The sequence below is a fragment of the Alternaria viburni genome (genome assembly GCF_023758015.1).
Source record: "Alternaria viburni strain BMP 2772 chromosome Unknown scaffold_8, whole genome shotgun sequence".
Lineage (NCBI taxonomy): Eukaryota > Fungi > Ascomycota > Dothideomycetes > Pleosporales > Pleosporaceae > Alternaria > Alternaria viburni.
The window spans coordinates 801,044-816,033 of NW_026055777.1; the positions used below are offsets into that span (position 1 = coordinate 801,044).

The window sequence follows — 14,990 nt, forward strand, 5'->3', positions numbered from 1 at the left end:
TTATTCTCCCTTGAACACGGGTTTTCTCTTCTCCTTGAACGCGACAAGCGCCTCATCCCTATCCTTTGTCCTGACCACAAGCTCGTATGCAGCATTCTCAGCCTTCTCGCCCAACGCGCATCCCTCAACCGCTTGAAGCGCGGCCTTGATCGCTATCGGTCCACCTTCACATATCTCCCTTGCTAGTCTAATCGCTTCGTTTAGGACCTTCTTCCGCGCAGCCCCTTCTTGTTGCACATCCTCTGCCGTGATCTCTACTAACCGGTCGCACAGCCCTAGGAAGTAGGCTTCTGGCGCGGCAACACGGCGGCCTGTCAAGATCATGTCTCGCGCGCGTGAGAGGCCGATCAAAGCGGGCAGACGATATGTTCCTCCCGCGCCAGGAAGAATGGCAAGACGCGTCTCGGGGAGGGCGACGGTCGTGGTGGACGCGAAGACACGCATGTGTGTTGTAAGGGCTAGCTCGAGGCCGCCGCCGAAAGCTGGTGCAGCCAAAGCAGAGATTGTGGGTATAGGTAGTTGCGATATCGACGCGAATGTTCCCCGCAGTGTTGTGAGAAAGTTGGATGTGCTGCCATCTGTTAGCCGTTGCTCGTCTCAAGTGACCATTGTAGAAACTAGACATACTCTTCCTGGGTAAACGTAGCCCTTTCCTTGAGGTCTGCGCCCGCGCAGAAACTTGTCTCTATATCGCTCGCCAATATCAACGCTCGCGTTGATCCCTGGTCACCCTCATTGTGTAGGCTGTTCACTTGTTGCGTCAGCTCCGTGAGCAATTGCCGTGATATGGCATTGCGTGCCGCGGGCCGGTTGAGTGAGAGTATTCGTATGCTTCCGCAGTGTGGTGCTGGGACGTTTGTGACGTTTATAGCCGGGGCTTGGGCAGTCGCATAGCCGCGAATTCCAACGGCGCGGTGTAGGACGCGGGGGTTGAGGCGGAGGAGGGGCATTTCGATCGTGTTTAGGATTTTTCTTGTGCGATTGCGATGGTTCCGTAGTTCTTCCGCCCAGAGATACTCAAGTCTGGAGCTGTAGCGTCGACGTTGTGCGCGGCGTGTTTGGCGACCTCATTGCTGATAGACCGCAGTTAGCCGAGGCACCGCGACGGCACAGCTTGTGATTTGGTCAATCGTCGTTCCTGGCGCGACACCAAATATTCAACCAGAGAACACGGGTTTACCGGCACGATCAAGACTTGACAAGCCTCTCAGGAATCACATCTTGATTTAGTTTGCAAGTGTTGCGGTATGTCTCCGGCGGTGCTTGATGTTCGGTCTTGTTCCTAGGCATGTTCAGACGCACCCGTGGACATGTTCAATCTTTCAGTTTTGAAGACACCAATCGAAGTCCTGCTATACTGTCCGCGAACCAATATCCAGCTTTTGGGACTTCGTGAGCAAGCACAACAGTATCAAGAGCAATGTCGGCCTCACCTTAGCTCCTAGATCAGTCATCTCACCCACCACCCGGCGACTTTCGCATCATGGACTGAGTACAACTCTATGCCGTTCTCTACCCCGATTCACCATGTATCTGTGTTTGATACAGACACGGCGACAAGGTCTTGTTCCGGTGGCTCTAGTTGATCAAGATCCGCATGGACTCCAAAGTCTGCCCCGTACCCAGGTATTTGAAGAATCGTTGGCCGATGTAGACTTTGGAAGGGCAGCGTGCCATCAGGGACGAACGAGATGCAGATACAAGGCGAGCAAACATAGTGGAAGCCAGAGCTCCTCTGTCGTTCTATTGCGCTGTCACAACTACACTACGGCCTTGTACAAGGATAGCCATTGCTACTTTCTGCTAAGCAGGGACACTCTTGACTCAGCATAGTCTGAAAACAGAACCTGGGTACCAGTAACTGTCAAGCACAAAGCTATCGAATGTCAAATCTCGTAAATTACCGAGAAGTCATGAGTGCAAGCCCTGACCAGTTCGTGTCACTGCTGAAGGGAAGGACATTCCCTGTATGGATGCCCGGTTATCCATCTGCGCACACTTACGAATCCAAGTCACGTTCTCATCCTGGTACTCGGAGCCCACCTTCATACACACTCAACCAGTTCATACTTCGTATTCTAGGCCTAGAGCCTCACCCTGGGTCATCAACTCCTGTACCGTTACGTATGTAGTGCACCCTACATGAACACACCCGTAGACCTGGGCAATTGCGATGCAGCATCCGCACCTATGAACGGCTCTCGGCAACCGCGATGCGAGGTTTTTTTATCCTGTCAACAACTCGACCTGACGATCTAAGCCCGACTTGAGGCACAACTTCGGCCCAGGACGTTTGCGGGGAAGTGACTTGTGGAGCTCCGGAGCGATCGCCATGTCACGATGCTGGGGTTCCCAAGGGTGCATTCCTTCTGCTGGCTTAGCGCCTACCGAATACCTCCACTGGGTCCGACGCTTGCTCCATGCACCGAAAATTTCTGTTACCCATGAGCCTCGTGACGATGCCTACCGATGCCTCTCGGGACTTTTCGTCGGCAACACACAAAATCCAAGATCTCGCCCCGCTTTAGGATAAACAGACAAGCTTGGAGGCGTGGAGCTTAGTCGTGTACTGTCGTATTTCGCGCACTTCCCCATACCCGTGAGTCGTGATGGAAGGTGTACCGGTGATGTGCGGAGAATGTTTCGTGGAACGTTCTTCGATCAAACTGCCAGTACCAGAGCTGTGGTTCACGGCACGTGGATGTAGGTGTAGCAGCATCATCCAGGATTCGTCCCCAGGAAGCTAACCCTGCCAGTTCGACTGCAGCAGCAATGCAAGGCGACTCTCAGTCGCGAGTCATGAGCCAACCTCACGATCCCCGCAAATCATCGCGAGTCAATGTTCCCGGCTCCGACCTCTTCGTTTTCTACTCCACAACCATCTGCCGACGCGCATGCACACGTCCGACCGCCCGCTTGGCAACCGCTACGCAGCCTTGAGATGACGTCGTGCGCCTTAATACCAGGACGACACTGGTATGGTACGGAGGTGTGGAGACTCCGCAACCCGCACGGGCAAACTTCGGGACATGGTGGTGGCTGCCACATCGGCTTCTAGCCTTTTGATCGGGATGAGGACTGCCACCGGGCGGACGAGCATGCGCCGAGAGGAGAGCAGTATATAAGTACTGCTGTGCACAAAGATGATGGTCATCCAGGCACTCGATTCACCTTCGACAATCCAGAATCATGGCACCTTCCCTTGTTTCGGCCGTACTTTCGGGCTCTGTCCTCCTGGCAGCAGTCAATGCTCAGAACTTCGAAGGCGGTGGTCGCGATGAAGATGCGTTTGAGTACGTACAGCCGCTCAACACCACCATCTTGACCGAGTATGGCTCCTCACCAGCTGTCTACCCGTCGCGTAAGTTATCCTACATCACCAACCTCGCTCGTGATCAATCTAATGCTCTACAGCGAACATCACCGGCGCTGGTGGCTGGGAGATGGGTCTTGAGAAGGCGAAAGCTTTCGTAGCCCAGCTCACGCTCGAGGAGAAGGCTGACATGGTCACTGGTCAAGCCGGACCTTGCGTTGGCAACATTGTTGCTATCCCTCGTCTTGGCTTCCCCGGTCTGTGTCTTCAGGATGGTCCTCTTGGAATTCGTGTTGCAGACTACGCTAGCGTCTTCTCCGCTGGTGTCTCTGCCGGAGCCACATGGGACAAGGACATCATGTACGAGCGTGGCCATGCCATGGGCGCAGAGTTCAAGGCCAAGGGCTCCCAGGTCTTCTTGGGTCCCGTCGCTGGTCCTCTCGGACGTTCCGCCTATGCAGGCCGTAACTGGGAGGGATTCTCCTCTGACCCTTACCTCAGTGGTGTGGCAATGGAGAAGACCATCAACGGTATCCAGGATGCCGGTGTGCAAGCCTGCGCAAAGCACTGGATTGGCAATGAGCAAGAGATCATGCGAAACCCGCTTTACGAAGACGAGAACGACAACACCGAGCAGACGACGGCGGCTCTCTCTTCCAACATCGACGACCGCACCATGCACGAGCTTTACATGTGGCCCTTTGCCAATGCTGCCAAGGCCCGCGCTGCCAGCTTCATGTGCTCTTACCAGCGCATCAACGGCTCTTACGGATGCCAGAACTCTGCCTCGCAGAACGGTCTGCTCAAGACTGAGCTTGGCTTCCAGGGCTACATCATGTCTGACTGGGGTGCCACTCACTCTGGTGTTGCCTCTATCGAGGCCGGTCTGGACATGAACATGCCCGGTGGACTTGGTGCCTACGGTCTGAACTTTGGCCTCCCTTCATACTTTGGCGGCAACGTCACTGCTGCTGTCAACAACGGCACCGTTGATGTTTCCCGCATCGACGACATGGTCATGCGTATCATGACCCCTTACTTCCAACTCGGCCAAGACCAGGACTTCCCCTCGGCTGACCCCTCAGGCGCTGATCTGAACACCTTCTCGCCCCGTAGCACATGGTCCCGCGAGTACAACCTCACCGGCGAAGTCAGCCGTGATGTCCGTGGCAACCACGGCGAGCTTATCCGCCGCCATGGTGCCGCTGGCAGCGTCCTCCTCAAGAACGTCGACCGCACTCTGCCTCTTAAGGCTCCCCAGAACGTCGCTATCTTCGGTAACGACGCAGGCGACCCAGCACGCAGCTCTGTCATCAACCAGCAGAACTACGAATACGGTAGCATTCTCGCTGGCGGTGGCTCAGGTACCGGCCAGTTCACCTACATGGTCACCCCTCTCCGTGCCATCCAGAACCGTGTCGCCGCGGATGGCGGTATCACTCAGTTCTTCCTCAACAACACTCACATCATCGCCAACAATGTCAGCACCCTTGTCATTCCCCGCGCTGTCCCCGAAGTCTGCATTGTTATGCTAAAGACTTGGGCTGAGGAAGGCGATGACCGCGCCCACCTGGGATCTGACTGGGAGGGTGATGATGTTGTCGAGTCCGTCGCGTCTTACTGCAACAACACTGTCGTTGTTACCCACTCTGCCGGTGTCAACACTTTGCCATGGGCTGACCACCCCAACGTTACCGCTATCCTGGCTGCGCATTTCCCCGGCCAAGAGTCTGGAAACTCGCTCGTTGACATCCTGTACGGACACGTAAACCCCTCTGGTCACCTTCCTTACACCATTGCCGAGAACGGTGATGACTGGAATGCGCCTCCCACCACCGCCATCAACACCACCGGATTTGCCGACTGGCAGAGCTGGTTCGACGAGAAGCTTGAGATTGACTACCGCCACTTTGACCTCCAGAACATGTCTGTCCGTTACGAGTTCGGTTTCGGTCTCTCATACACCACATTTGAGATCTCCGACATTGAGTCTTCCCCTCTGGAGCACAACATCACATCCATGCCCGAGCAGCTGCCCATCCAGCCCGGTGGCAACCCCGCTCTGTGGGAGTCTCTCTACAACGTCACTGTATCCGTCGCCAACACCGGTGACTGTGCCGGTGCTACCGTTCCCCAGCTCTACGTCGGCCTTCCCTCTTCCGCTCCAGCCGGTACACCTATCCGCCAGCTCCGCGGCTTCGAGAAGGTATACCTCGAGAAGGGCGACAAGGAGACCGTCAGCTTTGAGCTTCAGCGCAGGGATCTGAGCTACTGGGACATTGTCAGCCAGCAGTGGGTCATTCCCGAGGGCGAGTTCACCATCTGGGTCGGACTGAGCAGCCGAGACCTGAAGGTCCAGGACAGCTTCACTGTTGTTGGCCAGTAGGTAGCTACATCCAAAGAAGAGATTAGCATCTACTTTTAGTTTAATGATATAGTTATGATAATGTATAACTTTCACCTCTGACATCGATCTAAGCTCATATGACCTGATTTCCCAAGAATTGACTTGAAGCGACTTCTCGACCAATTAGTGTGCTCTATGTGACGGAGGCATGGGCTTCAGTCTTTCACGGCAAATCCGAATGCTGAGCGCGCAGAAGGTTCTCACAGTTTTCTATAGCAACAAGAGTAAAGTTCCCGTTCCATTGGGAAACGCCGGCACATGTGTGAAAGGTTATCCTGAAGTTCTCGCTACAGCGTGTATACAGCCGGCACACGTGTAAAGAAATATTCAAAATCTCTTGTTGCAATGTATACAACTATCACATGTATAGAAAGGTGTCTCAAAGATATAAAGATCTGGTAGTAGCCTAGCGACCTGTGATGCAACTAGAGCTATGTCAGAGACACCATTACTCTTATCACGGAATGTATGTGACGAATTTAGATCTCGACACCGATGCACGCTAACTTTCTAACGTTGGACTGAGCTAGTAGATATAGCCATACACTACCAAGCAAGAACAAGATGCACTCTCAGCTTCACGTTCACCTTCACCTTCACCTCCACCATGCCAGGAAGACGAAGCTATGACGCAATGTAATTTGAGCTCGAACGCTAGTGTTAGGCAACCCTTTCTACGAGGTCCCAGCGGCTGTCGTCGGCAGGCCAGACGAAGACCCAAACTCACCTATTTACTATGAGGACCTGTCTGGGAATTGCGAGCACTAACGTAAGCCCCACTTTTCGCGTGCGCGGTTTACGACACCTGGGCAATCAGGGTCTATTCTGGATGACATGTGACAGCAAGGCGAGCGCTGCTGAGTTGGCTATATAAACAACGCTGCCCGCCTAGTCCCCATCACTTCTATCACACACTCTTCTCAATTTTTCGAGTTCAGAAACACTTTTGTTTTGTCGAGATCCCTCAACACCATGACCGCAACCAGTTCTCACTTCGCTACTACTGCGCAAGCTTCAGCGGTACTCCCCTTGCTCACCCCGGGATGAGATTCCAATCGCCCCGTCAGCAGCTACAAGTATATCAGCTCCTTCTCCGGTTTTGTGTTGCTAACGTTTCCAAGTGAGTCCAGCTCTCCTCAACCGCAAGCGAGCACTGGGACAACTTCCAAACCAGCGAGCAACAGACCATTACATTCACCATCGTCGTCTTTTGCTGACGTCGCCACTCAATCAAAAAGATCTCAACAACAGCAGCTTTCTACCTGCACATATCGCCTGCGGAGATCCACCTTATTTTGGTCGACATCACTACCGACACTCACGGTCATCACCTGCACTCACTCGAACCTACAAGAATATGGCCTTCGCCCGTAGCTAGCAGAAAATAGTAAGTCAGTTTCCCTTCGCGCCGACGTGCCTCACTAACAATATGTAGTTCAAGTTCTCTTCTTCTTCATGTACTCACCGAGTTCCATCGGCCCTAGCTGCAGTCGCCCGTCCGACCAACGGCCCCTCAGACGCGAGCAGCATGGCCTTGTGCCTTAATGGAAGGTCACCCGAACATGTGTCGGTACGATGTCACTCCAGCGACTTCGGGTTTTGAGATGGCTGGCGGTCACCGTTACGGCGTACTTTGCTGCAGTGGGGGCTCGGGAACGGCGATGAGTTTCTGGGAATCCAACTCGCGCTGCCTTGTGCATTAACGAAAGGTTGCCCGATTATGTGTCGGTGTCAATGTCACTTCGGCGTGTTGGTGCAGTAGAAACTCGGGAATTTTCGGTGGAGGGTTTTGGGCGGTGGTGAAGTTCTGGGTGGTGGGCGATAGATACGGCGATAATGGGTTCTATCGCATACACATAGATATCCTGTAATGATGAGAAAAGATTGCTTTCATCTTTTCCTTCCTAATGCAGTGTTGGTTCTCAAGCCTGCTTCCAAGGTCGCGTAATGGAGACGTTCAGTCCACGTCGATTGCAAGGCGGAACATGCCTTACCCTGGAGGTAAAAACAGTTCTTCTTACTTACAGACACTCTAAGTCAAGATCAACGTAGTCTGTAGAGTGGACTTTACTTTTGCGCGCAAATTGTCAACCGCACGCCTGCTCCAGCCCGCGGCTGAGCAAAGGCTTCGTTCTGATGAGTTTCGGTATCAAACCCCATTCTAATCCATGCAGTAGTATCAGAGGGAAACGATGCAATAATGTGGCCAGACTGTGAGAAGTATTGCTGACGAGGGTGAAGGAGGCGGTGGAAGCCTGAGGCACGTTCCAATCGGAGAAACCCCGGCATCCTTCCCCAAAAGTACAATCGCATAGTCGCGACCTGCATCAAGCTTCACCTTCGACGCCTGAGAACCGCAACCCCCAATCCTTTACCTCTCCCACACGCGCACGACGCGCCAATCGCCCCAGAATGGCCGCAGCAGAAGCCGAAGTCGCAGATGCGCTCTACAACCTCCGCCTGAGCATCAAGGCCAGTGCAACACCCATCCTGACGACCAGCGCCGAACCCACACCCGCCGATACTGTCGCAGATCTCGCCGTCGCAACACATGTCTCATTCAATACTGATTCGGGCGACCACCGAGTGTTTGCGCTGAGCACTCCGACGCGGTTTGCGCCAGACGGCAAGGCGGTTGACTTGCGCAGCTGCTACTTCGCGTGGCTGAACAAGGACGCCTCCGTTACCGACTACTTCGCCGCTGTCCAGACGCTCAACGAGGAGCTGCCGAGCGGCGCGGGAGGCAGCGTGCAGAATCTCACCTTTGCGCAGAAGATCGAGCTCATCGCTTGGCTGAGTGGAGAGACGGAGAGCAGTGATAGCATCGCTGCTATAGATGGGGGCGCGCTCAGTGCTGCCGCCGGTGATGCGGCGGCTATTGCAGGCGGCAAAGGCGTTCCCGTCGATGGAGGAAGGGGTGCCAAAGTAGGATCAGCAGGCAAGATGGTGGATGCGCGGTTACTGCAGATCTACGACGGAGAGAGGAAGATGGGAGACCACAACAGCGTCTTGAGGGGATCCAAGAACGTCGTACGTGTCCACCAGCTCCCTGATCTCAATTCTACAACAGACTGACACTTTTTAGGACTTTTCGCCTTACCGCAAGATCGCCAGCACATTCCTCCGCTCACGCCCCGATGCCAACAAGCTACCCGCACCCCAGCCCGCCCTTGTTGCCAATCTCCAGAAACGACCTCAACGCCGTCTACAACCCATCATCCTCCTCTCCCCATCCGCCTCCTCCCTCCTGCGCACCTCGAACGCAAAGACATTCCTCAGCGACGGCGTCTTCGTCCCACCAAACACCACAGACTCGTCCAGCACATCCGCCTCCGCGAACATGATTCAAATTCAGCGCCTCCTCCCGTCCATCTCCTCACAACCCCTGACTTTCATCTGCGTCGATTCCACCGCCAGTTTCAAGCCCACATACTGGGGCCGTGTGGTCGCCATCTTCACTACTGGCCAGCTCTGGCAGTTCAAGAGCTACAAATACACACAGCCCGCAGAGTTGTTTGCAAACTACCCGGGTATATTCGTCGGCTGGAGTTCGGAAGAGCCGCCAGAGACGGTGAAGCAATTGGGTAGGGGTGTGCTACCCGTGGGTGTGGACAAGTGGACAGGCAGCGAAAAGGGCAGATGGAGGGACAGAGAGGTTGTGGAGAGGATCTGGGGCAGGATTGAAGAGGGCATGCGAAAGAGCGGCTGGACGAGAGACGGACCGGGACTGGCTGGACAGCAGGGTCGGTAGGACACAATGTCTCATGCGCCTTGTTCAAAGGGGGATTTGTATCGATATGAGACGGAACTCTATCTTGGGGTCTTGGGTGTTCTGGCGTTGATGCGTTATGCATGGTCTGCGAAGTGCGATATACCTCAAAAGCTGGTTTCGCGCAATACTTGGGCAAAAGAACATATCAAAGCATACTACCGAAACCAAAGCATTGCTCAGGCGCAGTACGGTCAGGTGCGAAAACTAGATCATTCATATATGGCATTTCATTTCACATGATATCTTGGTCCCAACATAAACACCCTAATCCAAAGTCCGCAGAGCAGCCGCTCGCCAGATTATACAAAACTCCAAAGAGATTGACTAAAGTCCGACTTTTACCCTTGTAATCTACCTTCTACCACTCCAGTGGTTCGGTGATCTCCTCTCCCCGGTTGGTCTTTGGCACAGGTTGCGCCTGCACCTTGACTGGTCCGCGTCCATGTCTCTTCAGGAAGCCACTTCCATCCAGCCAAGGCCAGACAGCTGTGCGCTTCTGCTCGTGCTTCTCAATCTTGTCAACGTTGGCCATAGTCAGACCAATATCATCCAGTCCGTTGACAAGACAGTGTTTCCTGAACTCCTCGACGTCAAACTTGGCAAGTTCGGTTCCGTCGGCAGAGCGGATGACTTGGTTGGGGAGGTCGACCTCAATCTCCTTGCCAGCGTTCGCCTCGTCGGCGACGCGTTGTAGGACAGTGGTGTCGGTAATTCGGATGGGGAGCATACCGTTCTTGAACGTGTTGTTGAAGAAGATATCGCCAAAGGAGGGGGCGATGATACACTTGATGCCGAAGTCGAGGAGCGCCCAGGGTGCGTGTTCACGACTTGAGCCGCAGCCAAAGTTGGGACCAGTGCAGACTAGGATCTTTGAGTTGCGGTAAGGTTCCTTGTTCAGTACGAAAGATGGGTCCTCTTTGTTACTACCGGCCTCGAAGCGCCATGCGTGGAAGAGAGCACTACCAAGACCAGAGCGCTTGATGGTCTTGAGGAACTGCTTGGGGATGATAGCATCGGTATCAATGTTCGCTACGTCCATAGGTGCTGCGATTCCGCGGAGGGTCTCGAACTTAGGCATGCCGGCTGAGGCACCGCCTGTACTTCCAGTATTTGAGCTAGTGTGTTGAGGTCCGGAGCTAGGAAGATCCATGATCTTTTCAAGCTCTTCGTCGCTGCTAGGAGGCTCGACTTGCGCGTCCAACTCAATCTTCGGTGAGCCCTTGGCTTGTCCAGACGTTTGTGGCGCAAGTTTCCGTACATCCGCCAGGTTTCCTACAATGGCAGCGGCAGCAGCCATCGCGGGTGACATGAGATGGGTTCGGCCACCAGCACCTTGTCGGCCCTCGAAGTTTCTGTTCGAGGTCGAAGCACATCGCTCACCGGGAGAAAGAATGTCGGGGTTCATGCCCAAGCACATCGAGCATCCAGCTTCTCTCCACTCAAATCCGGCATCACTGAAGATCTTGTCAAGACCTTCTGCCTCAGCCTGCTTCTTGACCAGGCCAGAACCGGGCACAATCATGGCCCGCTTGATGTTGGAAGCCACCTTCTTGCCCTCAACGATTTGAGCAGCTGAGCGCAGGTCCTCAATGCGGGCGTTTGTGCAAGATCCGATGAAAATCTTGTCAAGTGGGATCTCCTGCATTGGGGTGCCGGCAGTCAGACCCATGTACTTCAGAGCGCGTTCGCATGCCAGCTTCTTGACCTCGTCTTGGAAGTCGTCAGGGCCAGGTACTACACCGGTAATCGGGATGACATCCTGAGGTGAAGTACCCCAGGAGACAGTCGGGGCAATGTCCTTTGCGTCGATCAGAACCTCAATGTCGTATTTGGCGCCCTCATCTGACTTGAGACCCAGCCAGTAACTGCATGCCTTCTTCCACTCCGGGCTGTCGACCTTGGGTGCTAGAGGCTTTCCCTTGAGATAGTCGATGGTAATTTGATCAGGCGCGATCATACCGGCTCTTGCGCCACCCTCGATTGACATGTTGCATATCGACATGCGCGCCTCCATGCTCAAGCCGCGGATAGCCGAGCCGCAGAATTCGATGACGGCACCTGTTCCTCCGGCGGTGCCAATCTTGCCGATGACGTGCAGGATGATGTCCTTGCTGCCAACGCCAGGTCCTAGCTCGCCCTCAACCTGGACTTTCATGTTCTTGCTCCGTTGTGTGATGATGGTCTGTGTGGCCAGAACGTGTTCGACCTCGCTGGTACCGATACCAAAGGCCAGGGCACCGAAAGCGCCATGTGTGGATGTGTGGCTGTCACCGCATACGACGGTGGTACCGGGGAGCGTGAAGCCCTGTTCGGGTCCGATGATGTGCACAATACCCTGCCTCTTGTCGTCGAGGCCGAAGTAAGTGAGGTCGAAGGCCTTGACGTTCTCCTCGAGGGTCATGCATTGTAACCGCGAGTCGGTCTCTTCGATGAATTTCTCGGTCGTAGTGAGGTTTTTCCGCGACGCGGTGGGAATGTTCTGCTACCGTTAGCTGCTGCTGGATTCTGCAAGATGCGACACATACGTGGTCGACTGTCGCGAGGGTGCAGTCCGGTCTTCGCACTCGGCGACCGGCATTTCGGAGGCCTTCAAAAGCTTGCTGTAGTTGTGTGAGTCTGTGGAAAGGCAGGACGGATTCGGAGGTCTGCCTACTGGTGATGTCACTTCATGGACAAGATGCCTGTCTGTGCAGCTGTCAGTAAGAAACAATGGCTACACAGCGCATGTCATACCAATATATAGCAGAATTGTGCCATCTTCCTTCTCTTCGACGATGTGGTCCTCGAAGACCTTGTCGTACAGGGTCTGCGGCGGTTTCACAGCAGACGGCATATTGGATATGTGAGGTAGAAGTTGCACAACCAGTCCAAAATGGGTGCAGGAAAATAGAGTTGGAGATCAAGAAAGTGAGACGTGCTCGGCCAGGGCAGGTATCGGCTTAAATGAGGCGCGTGTGGAACTCAAATCCATGGAAGGCGAACGAGGCACAAAAAGATGCCGGCCGATGTTCGGAGTCGATGGTAAGAGGGGCACAGCCGCCAATCACGCCGCGAATGATGACGGTCCGCCTCGGCCTCCACCGCTGTCGGGCTGCTATACTTCACATCTGGTAGGTGCCAGGCGGTGATAGCGCTCTTGGGCGATATAACATGCAGGCAACCTTGTCGCGCATCGCCTCTGGCGCTGCGAGCGCTCCTCTAGGTACTGTTTCCGCAACCAATGACGACATTCACGTGTCGAGAGGTCGCTCCTGCCCCGCACTGCGCCTGCCCCACTGCACCGCCTCCCGGCCGCCGTCTGCAGCGTCAGCAAGTCTACCAACGTTCCGATTTGACACTGGACGAGCATGTTGCGACGACAGCTGACGAGGCCCTGGCCAGCCCACATGTTCACCCACGCTTCGTGAGGCTGGAATGGACATGACAGTAGCCCAAGTGCAGAAGCAATTTACTGTGTTTGAAGAAGAAAACAATAGCCGTTGATAAGCAAGCGAGCTACCTCGTCCGACCGCGATCCTTCGACTGTATCGCTATTCCCACCCAGTATCGCTTCTGTCAACGCGGGGTGAATACAATACGCCGAAACTCCCGGCAGGTCCCTTGTAGCATATGCGCTCCAGCCATCCTCCCAGTAATTTACATGTTCCACGATACTATAGTACACCCACCGTCTATATGCATACCCACACATCTACAAGTTGTCCGCTGTAAAGATAAGCAATGCCATGCGATGCCGCACAAATAGTCCTACAAGTCCAATCGCGAACTGGAACGCGAGCAAACCCATAGCTAGGCGGTCCTCCCGCATGGGACCGAACCATACTAACCACAAGTTGATTAGTGTAAAGTTGCTCGACGAGACCACCTGCCCTTTCCCATCCGTCTCAACATCGAGCATCCGAAGCCGGTGCAGCACCTTGAGGCTCTCCGCTATCGGTCGTCGTAGTGGTTTGGTGAATTCGACGCGCGAGGGCTCCAGTAAACCAGTCCGTGCGTTGAAGTGCGGAAGCCGATGTCGGGGACATGGTACGATGTGGAACAGTTGGGGTGCCGAGTAGACAAAGTTGAACGCTTGCGGTAGGAGTAGCAACATGAGCGTTTTGCTGAAGTGACCGAGGATGGCCACTACGGCGAAGACCATGCCTGCAAAGTAACAGTAAGTGTCGCCCACAAACACCTTTGCTGGATACCAGTTGTGCATCAGTAACGCCATCGAGACACCGATAAACGGCAGTAGCAGATACAGCGAAAACAGATGCGAATCCGTCGCTGGATGTGGGTACGTCGTAAATGGTGAGAGATACAGCATATCATTGCCGACAATCAGGACTGCAATGACTATAGACTGGGCCACCTCGATGCCGTTGATGCCCGCCAAGATGTTAATGCTATTCGAGGAGAAGATGGACATCAGCGCCATGTAGACGTAGTAAAGCCAGCCTGAACGTATGTTAATGGGCAATCTAGAAACAGCTATCGATGCAAGTACATACCCAGGTCAAAGAGCTCGCCAAGGTAAGGCCTGAGTGGTAGTGGGACGACCATCTGCGTCACACCAAAGTCGACAAAGTAAACCACGAGCATGGGAATAACTGCAAAGGCTGGAATGAGCACCTTGTGTCGCCATCTTATGTCGAACAGGTCGTCACCAATACCGAGCAGTACGATAGACTGGAGGGAAAGTATGGCCGACAGATAGGACGCAAGCTTGTTGTGAGGAAACCTGTGTAGTAGCCTCCCGGTCTCAATCAGCTCCAGTTCCTTGATCGTGTCCCGGCTACCGCCGCCTGATGTTGCGACTACAATGTCTTTGTAGAACGGCCATGGTATGAAGAAGATCAAGATGAAAAGATACACCATAGCACAGACCGCGCCCATCATCTCTGGGCTATCCCTGTCAGTAAATCGTTTTCATGTACAGTACACTTGACACTTACATTTCAATCTGCTTCAGCTTACATAGATCCTTCCCTTTGAAGCCACGCTTCGCAAAGGCATCCCCAAGCCATCGTATCAAAGCATAACAGAATGCAAAGGCCAGACCACTGAGCGCTATCGACGCAACAAGCGGCTCACCGTCACCGTGAAGCGTGTTGGCCAGCACACCGACACATGCGAGCGACAAGGAGAGCAGTGAAATTGATTCTGTTGATGATAGCGCGCTCGCCATGGTGACAGTGATAGTGTCTGATGTCGAGGTGACGGCGGATCTTGGCACGTGGACGCCTGTAGCTGTTGACTCCGCGCGGCCGTTTGCTGTCGCGACGATATCAACAACGGTTGCGCAACCTCCCCACAGCAACGCCGTCACGACCTGCCGTTTTGCCGAATCGCCACCTCTTTGTCTGAACCCGGAGCGTGACTCTGCGTGAATCGTTCGAAGTGGACTTGAGACTGACAGATAAAGATTGTGAACAGATCCACGACTCCAGCAACGAAACCAACAAGCTCGCAGAGTGAGCCAGAGACGAACAGAGCAGTACAATCTGCACGAGGTC

At 54.2% G+C, this 14,990-nt stretch overlaps 5 protein-coding genes across 5 annotated transcripts; 2 read left to right on the forward strand and 3 right to left on the reverse strand.

Annotated features, from left to right (window-relative positions):
* J4E79_004716 (uncharacterized protein) lies at window positions 1-950 on the reverse strand (the record flags this gene model as incomplete). The annotated part of the gene is made up of 2 exons (XM_049353599.1): window positions 1-571; window positions 628-950. 2 exons carry the CDS (start codon window positions 948-950, stop codon window positions 1-3), a joined length of 894 nt encoding a protein of 297 aa, XP_049212047.1.
* A 2,239-nt stretch (window positions 951-3,189) lies between these two features.
* Window positions 3,190-5,699, forward strand: J4E79_004717 (uncharacterized protein; the record flags this gene model as incomplete). Its single annotated transcript, XM_049353600.1, has 2 exons — window positions 3,190-3,361; window positions 3,415-5,699. The coding sequence occupies 2 exons, from the start codon at window positions 3,190-3,192 to the stop codon at window positions 5,697-5,699; spliced, it is 2,457 nt and encodes an 818-aa protein (XP_049212048.1).
* Window positions 5,700-8,132: 2,433 nt separating this feature from the next.
* J4E79_004718 (uncharacterized protein) lies at window positions 8,133-9,471 on the forward strand (the record flags this gene model as incomplete). Its single annotated transcript, XM_049353601.1, has 2 exons — window positions 8,133-8,750; window positions 8,806-9,471. 2 exons carry the CDS (start codon window positions 8,133-8,135, stop codon window positions 9,469-9,471), a joined length of 1,284 nt encoding a protein of 427 aa, XP_049212049.1.
* Window positions 9,472-9,850: 379 nt separating this feature from the next.
* J4E79_004719 (uncharacterized protein) lies at window positions 9,851-12,325 on the reverse strand (the record flags this gene model as incomplete). The annotated part of the gene is made up of 4 exons (XM_049353602.1): window positions 9,851-11,971; window positions 12,018-12,092; window positions 12,146-12,177; window positions 12,226-12,325. The coding sequence occupies 4 exons, from the start codon at window positions 12,323-12,325 to the stop codon at window positions 9,851-9,853; spliced, it is 2,328 nt and encodes a 775-aa protein (XP_049212050.1).
* Window positions 12,326-13,183: 858 nt separating this feature from the next.
* J4E79_004720 (uncharacterized protein) lies at window positions 13,184-14,662 on the reverse strand (the record flags this gene model as incomplete). The annotated part of the gene is made up of 3 exons (XM_049353603.1): window positions 13,184-13,932; window positions 13,986-14,380; window positions 14,430-14,662. 3 exons carry the CDS (start codon window positions 14,660-14,662, stop codon window positions 13,184-13,186), a joined length of 1,377 nt encoding a protein of 458 aa, XP_049212051.1.
* Between the last annotated feature and the right edge of the window lie 328 nt (window positions 14,663-14,990).